At 38.3% G+C, this 19,576-nt stretch overlaps 1 protein-coding gene across 3 annotated transcripts in view; it reads right to left on the reverse strand.

Moving 5' to 3' along the window:
- Positions 1-531: 531 nt before the first annotated feature.
- The window catches only part of Sin1 (SAPK-interacting protein 1), a 74,218-nt gene continuing 55,173 nt past the window's right edge, over positions 532-19,576 (reverse strand). For all 3 annotated transcript variants that reach the window (XM_071668921.1, XM_071668919.1, XM_071668920.1), the window contains exons 9-11: positions 15,989-16,105; positions 12,074-12,211; positions 532-7,216 (exon numbers count right to left, since the gene is read on the reverse strand). In XM_071668921.1, coding sequence (XP_071525022.1) covers positions 6,984-7,216; positions 12,074-12,211; positions 15,989-16,105 — 488 coding nt within the window. In that variant the 3' untranslated portion in view covers positions 532-6,983. The remainder of the gene's footprint in view (positions 7,217-12,073; positions 12,212-15,988; positions 16,106-19,576) is intronic.

The following is a 19,576-nucleotide window of genomic DNA, read 5'->3' on the forward strand; positions in this document are numbered from 1 at the left end:
GAAAGGGAAAGTGACCCATGATTTACCATGGCTTGAAAGGGGATCTTAACCCACAGAGGAAGGGTTCTTGCAAGATTCAAAATGATTCTTAACATGTATTGGGTCCAAAAATGGGTTTTCAACTTTGGCGTACAATTTGAAAGGATTTCCTTTACCTTAAACAGATGGGCACTAACTGGAAAAGAACAGTCAGAGGCCTATAATGGGCATGGGTCAGCCTGTAAACAGTCTGAAGCAAATTCTTGCTGCCTTATCAACTGTGGGGTGAGGGAAGATCAAAGAGCATTGCCAACTGGTGAGGAACCTGATGGTCTAAACCCAAGGTCCTGCATGAAATGTCAGTCAGTAAAAAAAAAAAATATGTTGGGCAGACTGGTAAGGATCTTTCTGTTAAGTTCAGCAACATAAATATAGTATAAGAACAGGACAAGAATTAAATGCCTTGTTTAATCATGCTAAAAATTATGATCATTGTACTGACTGGTGTAATGCCATCTCAGTCATCAACTCTCTCCTGCACCACAAGAAATATCATTAAATCTTCTACTATTAAATACACAAAGCACTGTAACATTAACATTAGTGAAGGTCTATATGAACTGGATAGCTTTATTGTTGATAAAATTTGTAAACAGTTCCCCTTCTTGTCTACATCATAAGTTTATGAAACACTCGATGCCAGACTTGAATGCACCCGACCTCAATTCGGGTAGTCACTTGTTTACCAAATGGTGTCCTAGCTATGTCTCTTCATTTTACATCAACAGACTGTTATATTTCTTCCTTTCATCTCCCCTGATGATGTGATTATTACATGAAAGTGCACTTGGGAACTTATCATGTTTCATTTTCCCATGGACTCAGGAATATACTTGGTCACGCGCTCAATTGCAATCCATTCCTATATATATATATCTTTCAATGGTTCACCATGGAAAAGTCTGTGGGGCCTGGATGTAGAAAGGGGGCTGTGGTTTTGGTGCACTGCACATAACAACTAGAGGCTGAGTGTGAACGAATGTAGCCTCTTTTGTCTATTTTCCAGGTGCTGAAGCGGAGGGGCAGCGATGCTGTTTCCTGTGGGGCAGGGTGGCACAGGGAATGGATTGAGGGCAAGTAAGTATGAATATCTACATGTGTATATATGTGTATGTGTATTATGTGTATGTATATATATATATGTATATATATGGGTGCTTATGTATATATATAAGTGTGGATGAGTCGTTCTTCGTCTGTTTTCTGGTGCCAACTCGCTGATGCGGGAAACGGCGATCAAGTATAATAATCATATAAATATATCCAGCTAATAACATTGCTCTTATTCACATCTACTCTCAACTTTTTCCTTTCACACACTTTTCCAAACTCAGTCACCAACTTGTGCAGTTCCTCACTCAAATTAGCCACCAGTGCTGTATCACTGGCGAACAACAACTGACTCACTTCCCAGGCCCTCTCATTCCCAACAGACTGCACACTGCTCCCTTTTTCCAAGACTCTTGCATTCACCTCCCTTATCATCTCATCCATAAACAAATTAAACAACTTTAGTGACATCACACGCCCCAGCCACAAATTGACCTTCACTAGGAACCATTCACTCTTCCTACTCATATACATGCCTTAAACCTTTGATAAAAACTTCTCACTGCTTCTAGCAGCTCACTTTCCACCACATATATGCTTAAGATCTTCCACAACGCATCTCTATCAATCCTATCATATGCCTTCTTTAGATTCATAAATGCCACATACAAATCCATCCATTTTAAGTATTTCTCACGCACTTTCTTTAAAGTAAACATCTGATCCACACATTCTCTTACACCTCTGAAACCACAATGCTACTACCCAATCTGATGCTCTGTGCATGTCTTCACCAATACCCTCCCATACAACTTAACTGGTATACTCAGCAAACTTATACCTCTTTAGTTTGAACTCTCGCCTTTATCCTCTTTGCCTTTATACAAGGCACTATACGTGCATTCCACCAATTCTCAGGCATTTCATCATGATCCATACATACAATGAATATCTTTACCAACCAATCAACAAAACAGTCATCCCGTTCTAAATAAATTCAACTGCAGTACCATTCACTCCCACCACCTTGTCACGTTTCATCTTCTGTACGGCTTGTAAGGCTTTCACTACCTCTTCTCTCTTCACCAAACCACTCTCCATAGCACACTCACTTCGCATACCACCTTGACTACAGCATCCTACATCTGCCACTCTATCATCAAACAAATTTAACAATCCTTCCAAATACTCACTCCATCTGCTTACTTCATCATTACCTGCTTTCACTTTCCCTTTTACCCCTTCACCATTGCTCCCATTTATTGTCTTGTCTTTCGCACATTATTTACATCCTCCCACATGTTTGTGATAAATACTTAGAAAAACGGATGGCTTTGTATGTGGCATTTATGGGTCTGGAGAAGGCATATGAAATGGGTGACAGAGATGCTTTGTGGAAGGTCTTAAGAGTATATGGTATGGGATGTAAGTTGCTAGAAGTGAAAACTCTTTACCAAGGATGTAAGGCATGTGTACAAGTAGGAAGAGAGGAGAGTGATTGGTTCCCAGTAAATGTCGGTCTGCGGCAGGGGTGTGTGATGCTTCCGTGGTTGTTTAATTTGTTCATGGATGGGGTGGTTAGGGAGGAAAATGCAAGGGTTTTGGAGAGAGTGATGAGTATGCAGTCTGGTGGGGATGAGAGGGCCTGGGAAGTATGTCAGATGTTGTTCACCGATGATACAGCTCTGGTGACTGATTTGAGTGTGAAACTACAGAAGTTGGTTACTGAGTTTGGAAAAGCGTGTGAAAGGAGAAAGTTGAGAGTAGTGCCAAGAAACAGACGAAGAATGGCCCATCCACCTATACATTTCAACGTATACATATATACACATACACAGACATATACACATATCCATATTCATACTTGCTGCCTTCAATCATTCCCACCACCACCCCACCACACATGAAATGACACCCCAATCCCCTGTGCATGCGCGAGGTAGCGATAGGAAAAGACAATAAAGGCTACATTCGTTCACATATACATATCAACATATATACGTACACATGCACGCACATATACATATATACACATGAACATATTCATACTTGCTTGCCTTTATCCCAAGGGACAGGGGGAGACAAAACACCTCCCACGTATTCCCTGCATTTTGTAGAAGGCAACTAAAAGGAGGTGGGAGAAGGAGGCTGGAAATCATCCTCTCCAGCTTTTACTTTTCCAAAAAAAGGAATACGGAAGGGGGCCAAGTAAAAATATTTCCCTCTAAAGTCCAGCCATCTGTTCTTGACACTATCTTGCTAATGTATGAAATGGCAAATATGTACAAAAAAAACTCTTTAAACCCCCACCCAAAAGAAGGAATTTGGCCCTACAAGGGCCAAATTATAAGTTCTTGAGGCTGTCTATCCACCCCCACAACAACAACAACAACAAATCACAGCACTGCGCTAGTTATGGTATGGCACTTGCTATATATCATAGGCCAATAATCTCAACTTGCTCACCACAAACAGTTGGGCAATTTTCATCCACAAGTTGCCCCCTGCACTCTGGCTAGTGAGATAACAAGGTATCCCTGAACTAGACACTCCCTTATCACCAAAAATGAGTACTGGAAATTGTTTGTCCCAAAACATCAAACAAGGTGTCTACAAAAGAGAATCCAAAGAAGAAGAAGGTAGATTGGTTGATATCTGTCCCCAGGCTGGCACTCTCTTGGGACTCAAAACAGCATTATGGGCTTTTTGATTTACAATACAACACTGTTCTTCTCTATAACTCTAATGTAACTCCCATCACCTGGGGCTTATACAGTTAAAAAAGAAATTAAGGGATAGGGAAGGGAGGAGAAGAAGCCCAGTGAAGAGGGACGGGACCCATCACACTACCAATATACTGTCTATCTATATCTCTGATGCCTGTTCCATTCTGGAACTCTCTCAAAGGGGTGGCACGGCAACACAGTTTCCATAACTAGTGAACTTCAGTGATGCTTCTTAGCCTTTAGTGCCTCACCCTTAACAGGCTACTGGCAGAGGGTAAGTCCAGTGCAGAGTTTGCTGAGGTTCCTACCTAATGTTCCTACCAACTACTTCTATCTAATGCTCCTGCCTAATGTTCCTATCTAGTACTTCTACCTAATGTTTCTACATGATGCTCTAACTAATCACCTGATAAGTTCCAGTATTATCATATAAATATCACCATAAACTATTGCACTGTTCAATGTACAGTACAATGTTTTGCAAACATTATACAGGTGTTTCTCAACCATGTAATGTAAACAAACTATTTACCACTATATCTTGAGAATCAAACCTTGGTCTATCTATTTGGCAGCCAGGTAGCCTAACCCCTAAGCCACAATGACAGCATCTTCACATATACTATACATCAGATATCATATGTACATTACATTGTTGAGATATATGCACATTACCTTGGGAGTCGATTACAATGCCTTCCTTCCTTATCCAATAAGTGGCAGTATTTCCACCGTGTACGGATACATGACGTATCATGAGATCCGTAAATAAGCAAATGGTTATGGAGGAGATACTATTTTATGTTCATAGTGGACTAGGGGGTTAGGCTAATTGACTGCCACACAGATGGACCAGGGTTTGATTCTTGAAGTATAGTGGCAAATAGTATACATGAATTGGTAGTAAACATTGCTTTCTACAAAAGGTGCCACCTCTATTGGGCAAAAATTCTAAATTCTGATATTAAAACAAAGCACACAAATATACACATACACATATATGTATATATCTTAAAACAATAATCAAAACTTAACAGTACAACATACCCTTAATAAACTAAAAGAAAATATTAAAATAGAAGGAAAGAATACTGATCCATGAAAAAAGCCAGTCTGGCAAAAGATGTCTGGTTAGCATACAATCCAAGAAAATTCTAGGTTGTTGGGAGTGAGGAGGTACATTGATGACATGGCAGTCTCTCACTGGCCAGAAGTGACCAGAAACACGGAAGTTACCACGACTACAGCTGAATGGACAGCAATGGGAGGGGGAAAACCAATGTTACCCTCCCAAAAAATTTAAGGACTGGAAAGTTTTAATCCTGATTTTCCTCAAAAATACCCTAGAGAATATCTCATTCTTACAGAGCAGACCACAGAAGAGAAATAACATCACTTAATTCATATTACTATAACGCAGTTCTGGACTATCTTTAAGTTATGGTCCAATATGACGCTGAATTGTGTTTAATGAATAGCATCAAAACAAGATTCAACATCATATTTCCAGCTGAAGAAACAGTTGACCACAAACTCATTAAAATATCTGGACACTGGGCTTTGTGATTTTTCCAATAATTGCAAGTTGAAGCTTAATTCTTCCTGCATCAATGCAGAGCATGTACAAATATGGCATTCCTTGCTACATTTGAAATGCAGTTTCATCTATTAGTTACTATTTCCAATTACGCAACATTTCATCTGCAATGCAAATCTATTCTAAGTGGTAAACTTCCACATCAGTAATATTTTTCAGTTCTTGATGGTAAGGATACACTAAATCTGTATCAGATATAAATGTTTCATTGCAGATCTTGAGTCAAACCAAGCCACTATATTCTTTTGAAATCATACTGTTATTTAGCATAAGCTTGAAACGGGATGATCTCATGTTCTCTAGACCAAGTTCAACATATATCTATTTTGCCACAGCGCAAAGCTTGGACTTCATCAAAGTATACCATGTCTGGTGGCATTTTCAGAGTATGTACACTGCCTCATCAAATTTTGACACAATACTTTCTGCATTTTCTAAATAACTTCACACATTTGTTCTTAGTAGCCAAAAATTCTTTTCAGCATCACACTTCAGAGCAAATAAAGCAGACTTATGAAGCTTAGTTTCTAGGATAAGCTGAGTCAGGAGCACAATACATTTTATCTTTGTAACACCTATATTCTCAACAACATCAAGCTTTTTAATGTGACCCATCCACAATATATCACAAGTGTTCAAGGTAATTTTCGATAATCATATAACCTCAGGACCCCTTAAAGGAGGGCTCCTAAAGTTTCAAGGCTGCACTACAATCTGTAGCAGGGAAGAGATGGACTCCTTTAGAGAGAAAAGTTCCTCAATGTGACTGTACTCCTTTTCCTAACAATGAAACAACCTCATTAAAAGTGACTTTTCACTCTGTGTTATCTCATGCAGGCAGTGTCTAGTAATGCCACATTCAAGGTATGAAGAATTAAATAGAGTACCGTGTTCACACAGTACATTAAGAAGACTTAAGCTAGTATGGTTCTGAACAAATCTCATACTGTACGGTATTAATACAGACCAACATACTGAGCCAGTCATATCCTACACAATCTAGTTACAGTATTACTTGTAAGAAACTAGGAAATTATACATCAAATCTCTTAAAAGTCTGATAAAAAAGCTTCTATAACTGAGAGTCTGTTAATGTGAAGTCTTACTGTACTGGACTAGTAAATAACAATATGACTAAAGGTTCATGTCGTAATTTGCTCAAATATCCACCATTTTGACAATAAATGCTATTCTAAATAATATCATTAAAGTAAAATATCAATGCTTTAGGACTACTCTAATAAGCTGAATTTTGAAAAATTTTTATTCAGTACCTTAGTGCTGAAGTGTTGACTTTGTAAAGTAAAAAGTTTAGATAAATTAAAGTTTCTTTTCATCAATATTAGAATTTAGCTCATGGGAATAAACAAATTTAAGTCAATATTACATCTTTCCTATAAAGGCATCTCTGTGGCAATAACCTTCAAGTGTTTCTTATACTAAAATAAACAATAATCCCATGATGTTCCCTTAACATAGTTCACCATACGATTTCACATTCTTCCTAAAAATTCATCACATCACACTGAAATCACCAAAAGTCAATGCCTTTAAGCAAGAATTCTGCTAATTTACACTTCATTCACATGGTTTTCAGTTCGTGGCCTTCGTCTCATTGAAAGACTATTGTGTCTTCTGAAGGGTTTCTTCTCCCGCCAAAACTCCTTACGTACAGAACTTGAGCGGAGATCGAAGATATGTTTACATTTGTCTAAAATTTCCTGTCCTAGTCTGGTGTCACACTCGAACACATAATCCTTGAAACGGTTCTCCCCCTGACATGTTACCTGGATTTCCATTTTGCCTGTTGAGAAGAATTATGATTACCATTATGCATCGTGTTCTTGAACGAATAAAATTAACAATGATTAATGCCCTTGCCTTTATGTGAATATATCCATTTCTACATCTTTATATTTGACTCCTTAAGATGATACATCAATGGTATAGTATCATGGACTGCAGTACATCAGAATGAACTAATCATTAAGATACTGAGATCTGTAAAATCTACAAATATTTAACTATATCTAAAATACAATTCAGAAGACCTGATCTTCTGTGAGCCATGGAATAAAGTCAGCTACACATAAGATGCCAATATGATGGCTTAAATATTAGAGTCATCCCCACCTTTTTTTGTAATCCAAAACCATAAGAATTCTCCCAATTAGAGTATCAGATAAAGGCCAAGTGATGAGCCATGGGTAGCCACACAAGTCATAACTTTGATGAAACAGATGCAAAAAATCTAACAATGCAGAACAAGGAAAGATGAGGGACCTGCACACACTCAAAAAAAAAAAAAAAAAAAAAAAAAAAAAGCTGCCTGAGACTAAGACTCTAGGTTTACACTGGAACAACTGCATGTGCATTCTTAATAACATATCTGGTAAAAAGACATTATATGTTACAACTGTCATTCCTACAAAGTGATAATGAACACAGTATAATGCAGGCTGTAAAAACTCTCTTCATTTCACAGCTGCATGTACTAAATATCCAATCATAATATGAAAGCAATTACCAGCCTTTTTTCCTTACCAACTATCACCCCATTCTAACAGACGGCAACTTTACCATGAAGTTAGGAAGCTGTAAATTAGCAGAGCAACCCAACTGATGCAGTGGTCAGGAAAAGACTCAAAAGTTTGCCTATGAGATTAGTGAACTTTTTACAAGAAATTTTAATGATTCAGCAAATTTAGGCATTCTCTTAGGCATGAGTAAATAAACCACTATTTTGCCTCTAAATATTTAAGTTTTGAAGAATGTAAAGCACTTTCTCTACAGGACAATCCCAAAAGCCATGAGAGAGATTTCTTGGACCTCTGGGGGTTAGAAATATCCTAACCTTCTAACTACTTATCTTAATGGTGAGGTAAATGGCTCTCTCATCCTCCAACAATGTTGCTTGGTCCAGGTCCACCCCCTGACAAATCAACAACCTCCATTTAGGAATGCCATCACTGTCCCCAGGTCATTAGTAGAGATACACTTCATTATTCTGAGAACACATATATCAACCCAATGGTATTTGCTATCAGTTAGAGAAATGGTTTTTGAAAGAAATGGAAGGAAGGGATGGAAACACGACCAAGAAAATGCTCATGTGACACTGCCCCAGAGATATAGAGTCTTTCATACATCAAAACTTACATTTCTTTCCAAGGTTGGTTTATCCCACTTGCCATAAGAGAACACCAACATGAAGGAGGGTAGAAAAACTTAAAGGGACTGGATTAGCAAGAAAACAACCTAAAGAGTCACCTTGGCATACTAGGGTTCTTCTGCTATGATGTTGGCTACTGCTAGGCCACGCCACACTAGATCTATAGTAAGGTGTCATTAACAAACAAGTTATAAGAAAAACAAAAACCATAAAAGGAAAGTTCTTAGCCAGGCCACAAAAGAGGCAATCTCCCTGAACTCATGGCCTCTGCTATACATACAAAATGGAATGACAAAACTTGTGTCTTATACCCAGTAAAAGCGTAACCTTCAGAGGCTCAGGTTTTATGATTCCAGGATACCAAAGGATGTTCCCTCAATTTCTCCACTGATCAACATAATTCACCCAACTTTCAATGGCCATGAGGAATAGTTCTTGTGTGTAGAAATTATGTTACAAAACTAACTCTTTGCATTTAGGGTTATCAGAGATGAGTTTCAAGGTAACTCAGTGAAGTGCTTTAAGGCCAGAGAAACTCCTCAGGCTGTGAGAATACTGAAACTTTGAAAGCCTTTACAGGGTGCAAAAAAAGAGAAAGCTGTATCCTCAACAAACAGATGAGAACACTTAAAAAGTACATCCCAAGAGATCAACCTTAAAAAAGGAAAAAAATATCCCATTAGGAACCCTTGTAAACCAATTAGCTTTGATAATTCAGGTGCATGGCTACACAAGAACTCTCAAACACAGAGTTTCTGAAACCAGAAGAACCTGAATCTTAAAGTTAAGGTTAGAAGAGGTTCCAAACTATCTAAAAGTTCTGAGTAGATATATGAAAATTATGGGAACAAGCATAAAAGCTCCTCACAACTCTGGCTATGCAAAGCACGGGAACTTGTATGCATAACTTCCAAAGTCCTGAGATTCGACATGCACTCCTGAACCAAGGATATCAGAGACTATAAAACTTAGACATCAGCTTTGGAGAACCAAGAAGATGTAAAGACTCCTATACTTTAGGCCTGTGCTACCTATTTTGGGCTCCATAACTCACCAAATCCCATAATTCCATTACCAGAAGCTGGAAAAAGTTTCCCCTAACAGATAACTGGGGAAAATAGTTGAATTAATTACTTAAGAGTTCCAGTTCATGACCAGAACCTCTGAAAATATAGAACCTCAAAGAACTACAGGTTAGCAACAAAGCATCTGTCATTTAAGAAACAAATCTAAATGAGTCAACATCAAGACACTTTAGGTGTCTCTCTCTTCCCATGAATGTTATCATGGAATAAATCTTGTTTTCAGAGAAGCAGCAGCAAAAGTCTAGTTCATTTGGTCCTACATTCTCCATGAGGACCAGAAGTTCACATTCAGGAATGAGCTTATTCTAGGATAATGAGAAATCACAGAACCATAGCTCCCTTATGCTGAAATGCATAGACATTACTTTCTCTTACAAAAAGTCCACACTGTGTAATGTAAGCCCATTCTACTTTAAGAAACAACCCAGGCCATCAGGGATGTTAGAGTACTTATCCAATTCACAGAACCTTGGCAGAACCTCTTATTGTGCAAGAGCCTAGAACACCAGTAAGTTTTAAATACATACATTAGTAATCATGTAATTATGGTGTACACATTTTATGGTTTCTTTCCAAGTGTGATTTCACATTATTTACCTTAAGTACTATTAGTATAATTCATACATTATTTACACATGTAAACTTTCTTTACATGCATTACCACAAAAAGATATATAAGAACTATAACTACAACAATGTTTAATTATTCTAATTCTAACTAAATTTTCATCACTTTCCTGGTGCTTCAATTGGGGTAAGAGATAGTGGGCACTTATATAAATAAGATATCAAAACAATTTGGGGCACTAAACACAGTACATGCTTAAAGGTTTCTTGGTGGGATTTCACGTTACATACACTAGGCATACTATAAACACTTATTTACATATCATATACACAAGCAAAGTTCTGTCTATTTGCATGAGTAAATGCAAAAATAATTATCCTATCACAATAAATATAAGTAGTAATACTAAAGAATACTTCCCACGTATTCCCTGCGTGTCGTAGAAGGCGACTAAAAGGGGAGGGAGCGGGGGGCTGGAAATCCTCCCCTCTCGTTTTTTTTTAATTTTCCAAAAGAAGGAACAGAGAATTGGGCCAGTCAAAGGCCTAATCCTCTGTTCTTAATGCTACCTCGCTAACGCGGGAAATGGCGAATAGTTTAAAAGAAAGAAAGAAAGAAAAGACTAAAGTAAATGTTTAATTATTCTAAACTGACTAAATCTTCATCACTTTCTTGGTATTCTATCTGGGGAATGAGAGAGTGGGTGTTTACAAAAGTCATCATAAGACATGAATGTATGTGATTCCTTCATGTTTGTCTGTAAGCATTGAGTGCATAATGATTTAAATAAATTCACAATTATGCAGTTTACATGACTATAATGAATCCTAGCAGGCCAATGGAAAGTTATAACATACACAAAATTCAAAGTATTTCAGTCAAAAAAATGCCTTGAAACATTCTTCAGCAGTTTTGTCCTAGTTTAGCATTCTACAAATATATAATAGGCATTTACGTGTGGCAACACACCAAATCAACATATGAGCAAATCCTATAACAATCTTTGGGTGACTGAGACCCATTGAATTTTTTCAAGCTGTTGCAGAGAGCTGATAAGTGACATCTATGGACAATTGGTGGAATCATACATCAACTGGGATTTCAAATAAAAATGGAAACCATTAAAAAGTCATATGAAGCATAGAGCAAGAGGTACACTATACATCTTATGAGGCAAAGAGTAGTGAAAGGGTTAAGCACAGTGTGACTGAGACATTTTTCCCCTTTAGTGTGCATCAGTTTTTAGTGCCATGCACCAAATCTTAATGTAGGGGGAAGCATTAGAGACTATCTCTACATGCTTCATATAAAGCATGGAGAAATGAAGGGGTTAAACCCTGGCATGTGGCCAGGACCTTTAAAGCTTCATGTGCTACTATTATTAAATCTAATTGTGCATACGAGCAACCCCAGCATGTGACTCCCTCTAATGTAACTCCCAGTGCTTGGAGATTGAGTCTTCCACTAATTCCATATCCATAATTACTCTTCATATTTTCCTGGCATGTGTAAATATGATAGGAGACTATCTTCATCAGAACAAAATGGAATCCCTCTTTTACAATGCATAGTAAGATGGGAGCCTGGGTGGAGAGAGTGCTCAGTGTCTTCCCACCATGGTTATCTTTGGGTAACTAAGCCTTGTTGAGATATCTGCATGTTAGGCAGACTTGAGGGTGATATCTTTCATCTATACATGCCTCTAGTCAGTAAAGAAGTATGGGATCCAGCCATACTTCCCTCAAACAATCTAAAGTGAAGAGACAGTTTACTGTGCACAACTAAACAAGAGATATGGATTGCTAACCCAAAACTCCTCATTAACAGACCGCTTACCTTTTTTCTCTGCCTTACGACAACAATCCACTACTAGCTCCATGTTGTATGCAACAGGGTGTGGAGAACGAATGGGTAGAAATGCTCCTCCAGACTTCTGCTGCAGTGGGTGAATCTCTAGTTTTTCTCCAGATATGCCTGAAATTTTTGGAGACTGTGATTAAATGAAGTAACAGTTAAAATATTCGTAGTGATAGTAAACTTTAAGGAATCCTTTTTTTGAGTTTAATCAAGGCAAGCTGGAAGTCACCATCTCTCAGAGATTCCCTCCAGATATAATCATGGACAACATATTGTGATCAACCCATGAAATGATAGTAAAGTGCCCTCAAACCATTACATATGATCAAGTATCAGTGGTTAACTCTTCAAAATAAAATAAATATAAACATCTATAACCCAAATTCATTACTATAGGAGCATCTTTACTTTAATTCACGTCACTGCCAAAAGGTGTTAAAATATACTTTTCCAAAACCTGCGAATAAATGTGATAAGTGAGAAGGTGATGGTATTCTCAAAATGAGTTGGGGTCAAAAGTGGCAAGCTGTAGAGCTCAATCTTGGGCCCACTACTATTTTGGTGTATGCAGATGTCTCGCCTGGCAGACTGGACTCTTACTTAAAACATAATTGCAAATCATGACAAGGTCACTAAAGAAACAGAGAATGAGAAGTATTTAGAAAAACAGATGAATATGTATGTGGCATTTACGGATCTGGAAAAGGTATATGATAGGGGTTGACAGAGAAGCTTTGTGGAAGGTCTTAAGAATATAAGGTTTGGGGGAAAAGCTGCTAGAAGTTGTGAGAAGATTTTATCAAGGGTGTAAGGCTTGTGTATGAGTCAGAAGAGAGGAGAATGAATGGTTCCAAGTGAAGGTTGGTGTGCAGCAGGGGTATGTGATGTCAACATGGCTGTTTAATTTGTTTATGGATGGGGTGGTGAGGGAGATAAATGTGAGAGTTTTGGAGAGAGTGGCATGCATGCAATATGTAGGGAATGAGAGAGCCAGGGAAGTGAGTAAGTTGTTTGTTGATGGTACAGCAATGGTGGCTGATTTGAGTGAGAAACTGCAAAAACTGGTGACTGAGTTTGGTAGAGTGTGTGAAAGAAGAAAATTGAGAATGAATGTGAATCAAAGTAAGGTTATTAGGTTTAGCAGGGTTAAGGGACAAATTGGTCGGGGTGTGAGTTTGAATTGAAAAAAATTGGAAGCAAAGTGTTTTAGATATGCAGGAGTGGACACGGTTGCCAGAGGACAACATGGAAGCAGAAGTGAGTCATAGGGTGGGGAAGGGGGCAAAGGTTCTGGGAGCACTGATGAATGTATGGAGAGAATGTTATCTATGTAGGCAAAAATGGGCATGTCTGAAGGAATAGCAGTCCTAACGATAATATATGGATGCATGGCATAGGCTATAGATAAGGCTGTGTGGAAGATGGTGGATGTGTTGGAAATGAAAGGTTTAAGGAGGTGTGGTAAGAGGTGGTTTGACTGAGTAAGTAATGAGAGGGTAAGAGAGATGTGTGGTAATAAAGAGACTGACTGAGAAAGTAGAAGAGGGTGTGCTGAAATGGTTTGGATATTTGGAAAGAATGAGTGAGGAAAAGTTGAAAAAGAAAATATATATGTCAGAAGTTGAGGGAAAAAGAACAGGAACACCAAACTGGAGATAGAAAGAGGGAGTGAAAAGGATTTTGATCGACTGGGGCTGGTACTGCAGGGAGGTGAAAGGTGTGCCCAGGATAGAGTGAATTGGAACAATGTGATATAGCTGGGTCGGTATGCTGTGAATGGGCTGAGCCAGAGCATATGAAACATCCAGTGTAAACCATGGAAAGGTCTCTGGGGCCTTGTTGTGGATAGGGAGCCATGGTTTTGGCGCATTACACATGACAGATAGAGAATGGATGTGAGCAGATGTGAACATTCCTTGTCTGTTTCTGGTAGTACCTTATTAATGCGGGAAATGGCGATCAAGTATGAAAAAGGAAAAAAAGTGTGTGTGTATGTTACTGTACTCTGCCTGCTTCAGGTTACACTGTTAGTGAAAAGGCATCTTCTAAAAGATGTATCATCAGGAGTACAGTCTCATCAAAGATATTCTCACAATAAAGGAGTCTATATTTCCAAGCTAATGGATGTAGCACAGCCTTCAGTTGCAGGAGCCTTTTAGAGAAACTGGCCCTGGGGTAATTATAAACAAACACTTTCTTTCCTTGCGTACTTGTTTGCTGTTTATTGTGTTCACAAGAAAATGTCAGGAAAAAATGAAGAAAAAGTTTTGGATTCTCTCCTGCCTTGTCCAAAATATCTTTTTAAAAGTTTCTTTGTTCCTCCTTTCTTATTTTGCTAAACTCAGTCCTTGGTATCTTATACCCTACAAAGCTGGCAGGCTGAAGTACTAATCATATCCTTGCCACTGCAAATCTCAAAGCTCCTTTGCTTTTAGACATTTTTGGTAAATAATTCTTTTTTCTTTCTTAACATTTCCTTAGTTTTGGAATACCCATGTCTCTACTCCCTCTCTGTAAATTTCACAGAACTTTTCGCTACAAAACCCTGGTTTGCAGCTAAGGAACTCCATTTCCCAACATACTTTACCATAGATACTGATGTGGCTGGCATACTTTTCATAATCATATCTCCTCTTTGTCTTGTCTTACCTCTCTTCTTTTAATGTCCTTATTCACAACATCTTAAAAATTAAGCATTACAAGATCACTACTTCTAATTGGAGTATCATGTAATATTCTCAATATCCACAGGAGTAAATGTAAAGATAAGATCTAGCAATGATGTGTTATCAGCCCCTTAATCCAAGGGTATTCAATAACATACTGGTATAAAACATTTTCCTAAATACTCTCTAAAACTGTGTGTTTTATGACTCCTTAACACTATATTAATCAAAATTCCCTCGGTGTGTCTCTTTATAAATGTAATCCCCATCTTAGGTACTTTATCATCCTGATTGTTCCGTCATTGTAATTGATGTATGTATGTTATGAATCGCTGCAATTCTTTGTAGGATTATATAATAATAACACTACTATGCACTTCTTCCCATTATGTATTGTCTAAATGGTCCATCTTTAACAATATCTCAAAACTTAAGGATATCCTTTATCATGAGGGTCAATATTCCCTTTCCTTTGCCTTCTCTTTCTTTCTTTGCTACCATTTGCTACGCAGAACAGGAGAGATCTCAACACTTTAGTAAAAATCTGTTTCCACAACTCTAACAATATCAGGTGCATTTTCCTTATTCGATCCTTGATTCCAGTTTTCATTCTTTCATCCAAATGAACAGCTTCTAGCACATCTAAAAAAGTCTCATTTGACTTTACTTGCTTTTTAATGGCTTTGCCTTCTGATTTTGTATTTCTTGAATCCCCTCCACTACTTGCTTTTTAATGGCTTTACCTTCTGATTTTGTATTTCTTGAATCCCCTCCAATCAGCTGAATTTTTGACTCCAAAATCCTTTGAATGTTTCCTTAGTTGCATTAACCTCTAGTCTTCCTCTTTGACAATTTCCCATATATCTGTTTTCTAATGTTTTCATCTCCTCTTGTCTCCCCTTTGTACATCTGGTTATGACTGACTGGTCTTGGTACATTCCTGTAACTAGGTCCATACCTGACCTACTTGGCTCAGGCAGTGCTGAAGGTCATAAATTATTCCCAGTGGTAATACTAATAACAGAAATGAAGCTTGCTAACACAAAAAAAATAGCCTATTTATCCATAACCCCTATTTAAGGTGCAACCTTCTCTGAAAATAGACTCTCAAATTGTTCTTCCTAAAAAATTTAAAAAATATGAAACACCTACATATCTCACATTCCTAAGACTGGTGTCAAACATACCAGAAAGTTTCATTAATCATCTATTTCAGATAAGTACATACCTAGACAGGCTTCACATTTGCCAAATTTAAGTAACCACATAACTTTATACGACCGGTACAAGGTAGCCTCTACAGTTGACATGTTGTTGGTATCCACCGGAGTATCAATTCTTTTACCTGAAAATGATCATAAAATATCATCTTTGGCCCTACTGTAGCAGAAAATATCATCATAAGTTTTGTTATAACAAAAACAACAATGGAGGAAAATTACTTTAAAAACTGAAAAGCTTTTGCAAATCTACGGGGGTAAGTTGAGACTACCACTACTCAAATGACTCGCCCAAACTTGGTTTCGGACTGTAACATGTGGGGAACCTGCTCCACAAGAAAGGAAGGTATAAAAAAAATGCAGGTTTGAAAAAACTGAAAACATTTTTTATTCTTAGGCAATGTCCAGCAAGCATGAAATATATTCCCCTGAAATGAATAAGGGCCAAAATACTTCATACCCTCACATTTCAGTGAGGAGGCACCAGCCCTAAACAACCCAAGGGTATTCACGGCTGCATGCTCTTTTAATAAGTCTTCTCTTGGCCAATAGGCAACTGCCGCCATGCTGATATCACCAATCTTCCCTCTGCTAGGTACCTGGAGCTCAAATTATGTAGTTCACAGATGCTAACCCAAGATGATCAAGAATGTATATAGAAAAGGTCTTTTGAAAAGGAAGAGAAAGCTGGGAAAGGTGCTTGTGGGACTGCCTTGGACATTTTCAAAACTTACATCTCTCTACTTTGTGGTCTGTCTCACAAATATGAGAGCATTCTTACATGAAAGAGGGTTAAAGAAAATACTTTCAGATGACACTAACACTAAGGCAAAACTAATGACCTTCAAAGATGAATCATATGAACCCTGGACACAGAGGGTAGATCCTCAACATCCAAACAAAGGTACCGTTTTATGAAGGTCAAAGAATGGTGCCAAAGACATTTTTACTATATTTCCTTCAGAAGGATTCTGAGGAAGGCAAATGTATGGGCTACCCTCTTACGACATATGTTCAAGGATACAGCCCTGGTTGAGACAGTAAGAGGTACTCTAGATACATGTGGTGATATTCATCTCACCAGGAGGGGTTGAAAGACAAGGATCTACAAATAAAGTCACACTGGTAATCTTGACATCATAAGGATTTCTGTGAGAAGCAACTGGGCTGGAGCATAAAGCTCTCTTGGTGAAACTTTCATGAGCGGATTTAAAAAGGCTACTCCTAAATCTTATAATCAATTCTCAGCCAAAATGGGATTTTTGGTTAAACTAAACCTATCAAGAGACTGTAAAAGACAAGATCTAGTGTCAGGATGTGGTGAAATACAACTCTCCTCCCAAGGCCCAAGGGTATAAGGATAGGTATCATATAACAAGGTGAGGTACTATACAACCAAAAACTACAGGATAAGACTTGGAAGCTTTCACTTGGGCTGCAGGGGAGAGGCAACCAGTCCCTTCACAAGAAGGAACAAATCAAGGAGTCTTAAAGGGTCCTCTCAAGAGGCAATAGTGCCATTATCATTGTTCTGTCATGATAAAGGATAAAGAAAAAACTCTAAGTTAAAGATAAAGTCACTTCTGAGACATCAGACTCTTCAAGGAAGGTAAATGTATTTCAGGTTGACATATTGAAATGAGTAAAAGGGTAAATATTATGTAAAAGGTCATATGGTATCATACTCTACACCTTTGCTTGGAGAAGGTCTAAGAAAAAATATATACACATATGTAGATTCCTTACTCCAAGACTAATGTCAGTGTCCTCCAACTCTGAAAAGATCTAGAATAAACCTGAGGTATAAACAGAAGCTTGTGCCATATCAGAGGGATCCTTTGGCACCAAGGTGTTGTCCCAGCATTACTAAACCATAAAAAGCTATCAGATGAAGAGAATCTTTCTCAGATGAATACCATGGGAAAAAAGAATTCTGGTTCAATTAATTCAAAGCCAAGGACAGAGGATGTCTTTCAACTGCCCTTACACCTGGAGAAAATATTTGAGAGAAACGCACTGGCCCTAACTGTACAGAGGTTTCTGACACATATACCTTCCCCTACCAGATGTGAGAGCAGTGCATCATTCAAGGATGAATCAAACCTTTGTATAAACGGAGCAGAATGAAAAGAAATTTTGATATCTAAACAGGACTCCTAGTTTCTTACAGGCAGACTTCGAAATCTCTGTGATGTGGGGTTTCCAAGGAAGAGTAGATGTTACAGTAACACAAAGTATACTCCTTGAGTCAAGAGGCAAAATCACAGAACCATCAAAGGAGACATGAAACAGGAAAGTTGAGGAAATATTGATAGAAAGATGATGGTAACTGGGTCTTGGAGGCATTAAACTTAACTTGATTTTGTCTAACCAATGAAACATCCTGTCTGAGTCTGAATTCAATAAGGAAGTTGTGTCATAACGAGATGCAGATCAAGTGAGAGGAGGAGGAGCAGAACTGAAGGATGTGGAGGAATGCAATGTTGAGTCCTCAGCATGTGAGTGCATTTGGGCATTTGTGGAAGAGAGGAAATCATTAATAAAAAGGAGAAAAAGTTTAGGGTACAGGACAGATTCTTGAGAGACACCACTGTTGATGGAGAAACAGGAGAAGGCTGATCCATCAACAACCACAGAGACACACTGGCTGGGAAGGAAGCTAGATATGAAGGTACAAAATGAGGAAGGGAAGCCAAAGGAGGGAGCTTAGAGATGAGACCCTGATGCCATACCCTGTCAAAAGCTTTGGATATGTCAAGAGCAACTACACAAGACTCCCCAAAATCTTTCAGGGATGATGACTAGATATTAGTAAGATAGGAAAGAATATCACTAGTGGATATCACCTTACAGAAGTCATACAGGTGATTAGATAGAGGACTGTGAGATTCAAGACATCTATGGAAATGGGGGCTGGGAACTGGGGTAGGATTCAAAATCTCTGAAAGTGGAAGATGTAAAAACAAGAGGATGATAGTCTGAGGCATTAGAATGGTCACCTTTCTTGAGATTGGGATGTACCAATGCATGCCTCCAAGAAGATAAAAAAGTTCTGTTGTTTATACAGAAGCGGAACAGACAAGCACGCACAGGAGCAAGTTCAGAGGCACACTCTTTCAGTACATAGAGATGGATGCCATCAGGACCATAATCCTTGCTTGTGTCCAGAGAGAGATGTGCTTTTCAGCCAGTCTGAAAAAGATTACAGGGAGGGGCAAAGGATTAGTAAGAGGTGCATCAGGGGGTGAAAGAATGTTAGTCATCCAAGGTGGAATTTGAGGAGAAATAGGAACCAAAGAGAGTTTCTTTGTCTATGGGAGAGACAACTAAGGTACTGTCATCAGAATGGAGAAGGGAAGGAAAAGTAAAGTGACAGAGGTTGTTAGCAATGCCCTAAGCTAAAGACCGGAAAATCCAATCAGTGGATGATGAGGATTGCACTTTCTCTGAATAAAGGAATACTTTGCCTCATGGATAATGTAATTGTAATGATTACAGGTTCTGATAAATGATGAATGGGAGTCAGTGGAAGGAGAGTTTTTTTAGCCTAAATGTTTGAATCATGGATAGGAAGAAGAGGGCTTCTTGGAGGAAGA

Source organism: Panulirus ornatus, chromosome 13, assembly GCF_036320965.1.
Source record: "Panulirus ornatus isolate Po-2019 chromosome 13, ASM3632096v1, whole genome shotgun sequence".
NCBI lineage: Eukaryota > Metazoa > Arthropoda > Malacostraca > Decapoda > Palinuridae > Panulirus > Panulirus ornatus.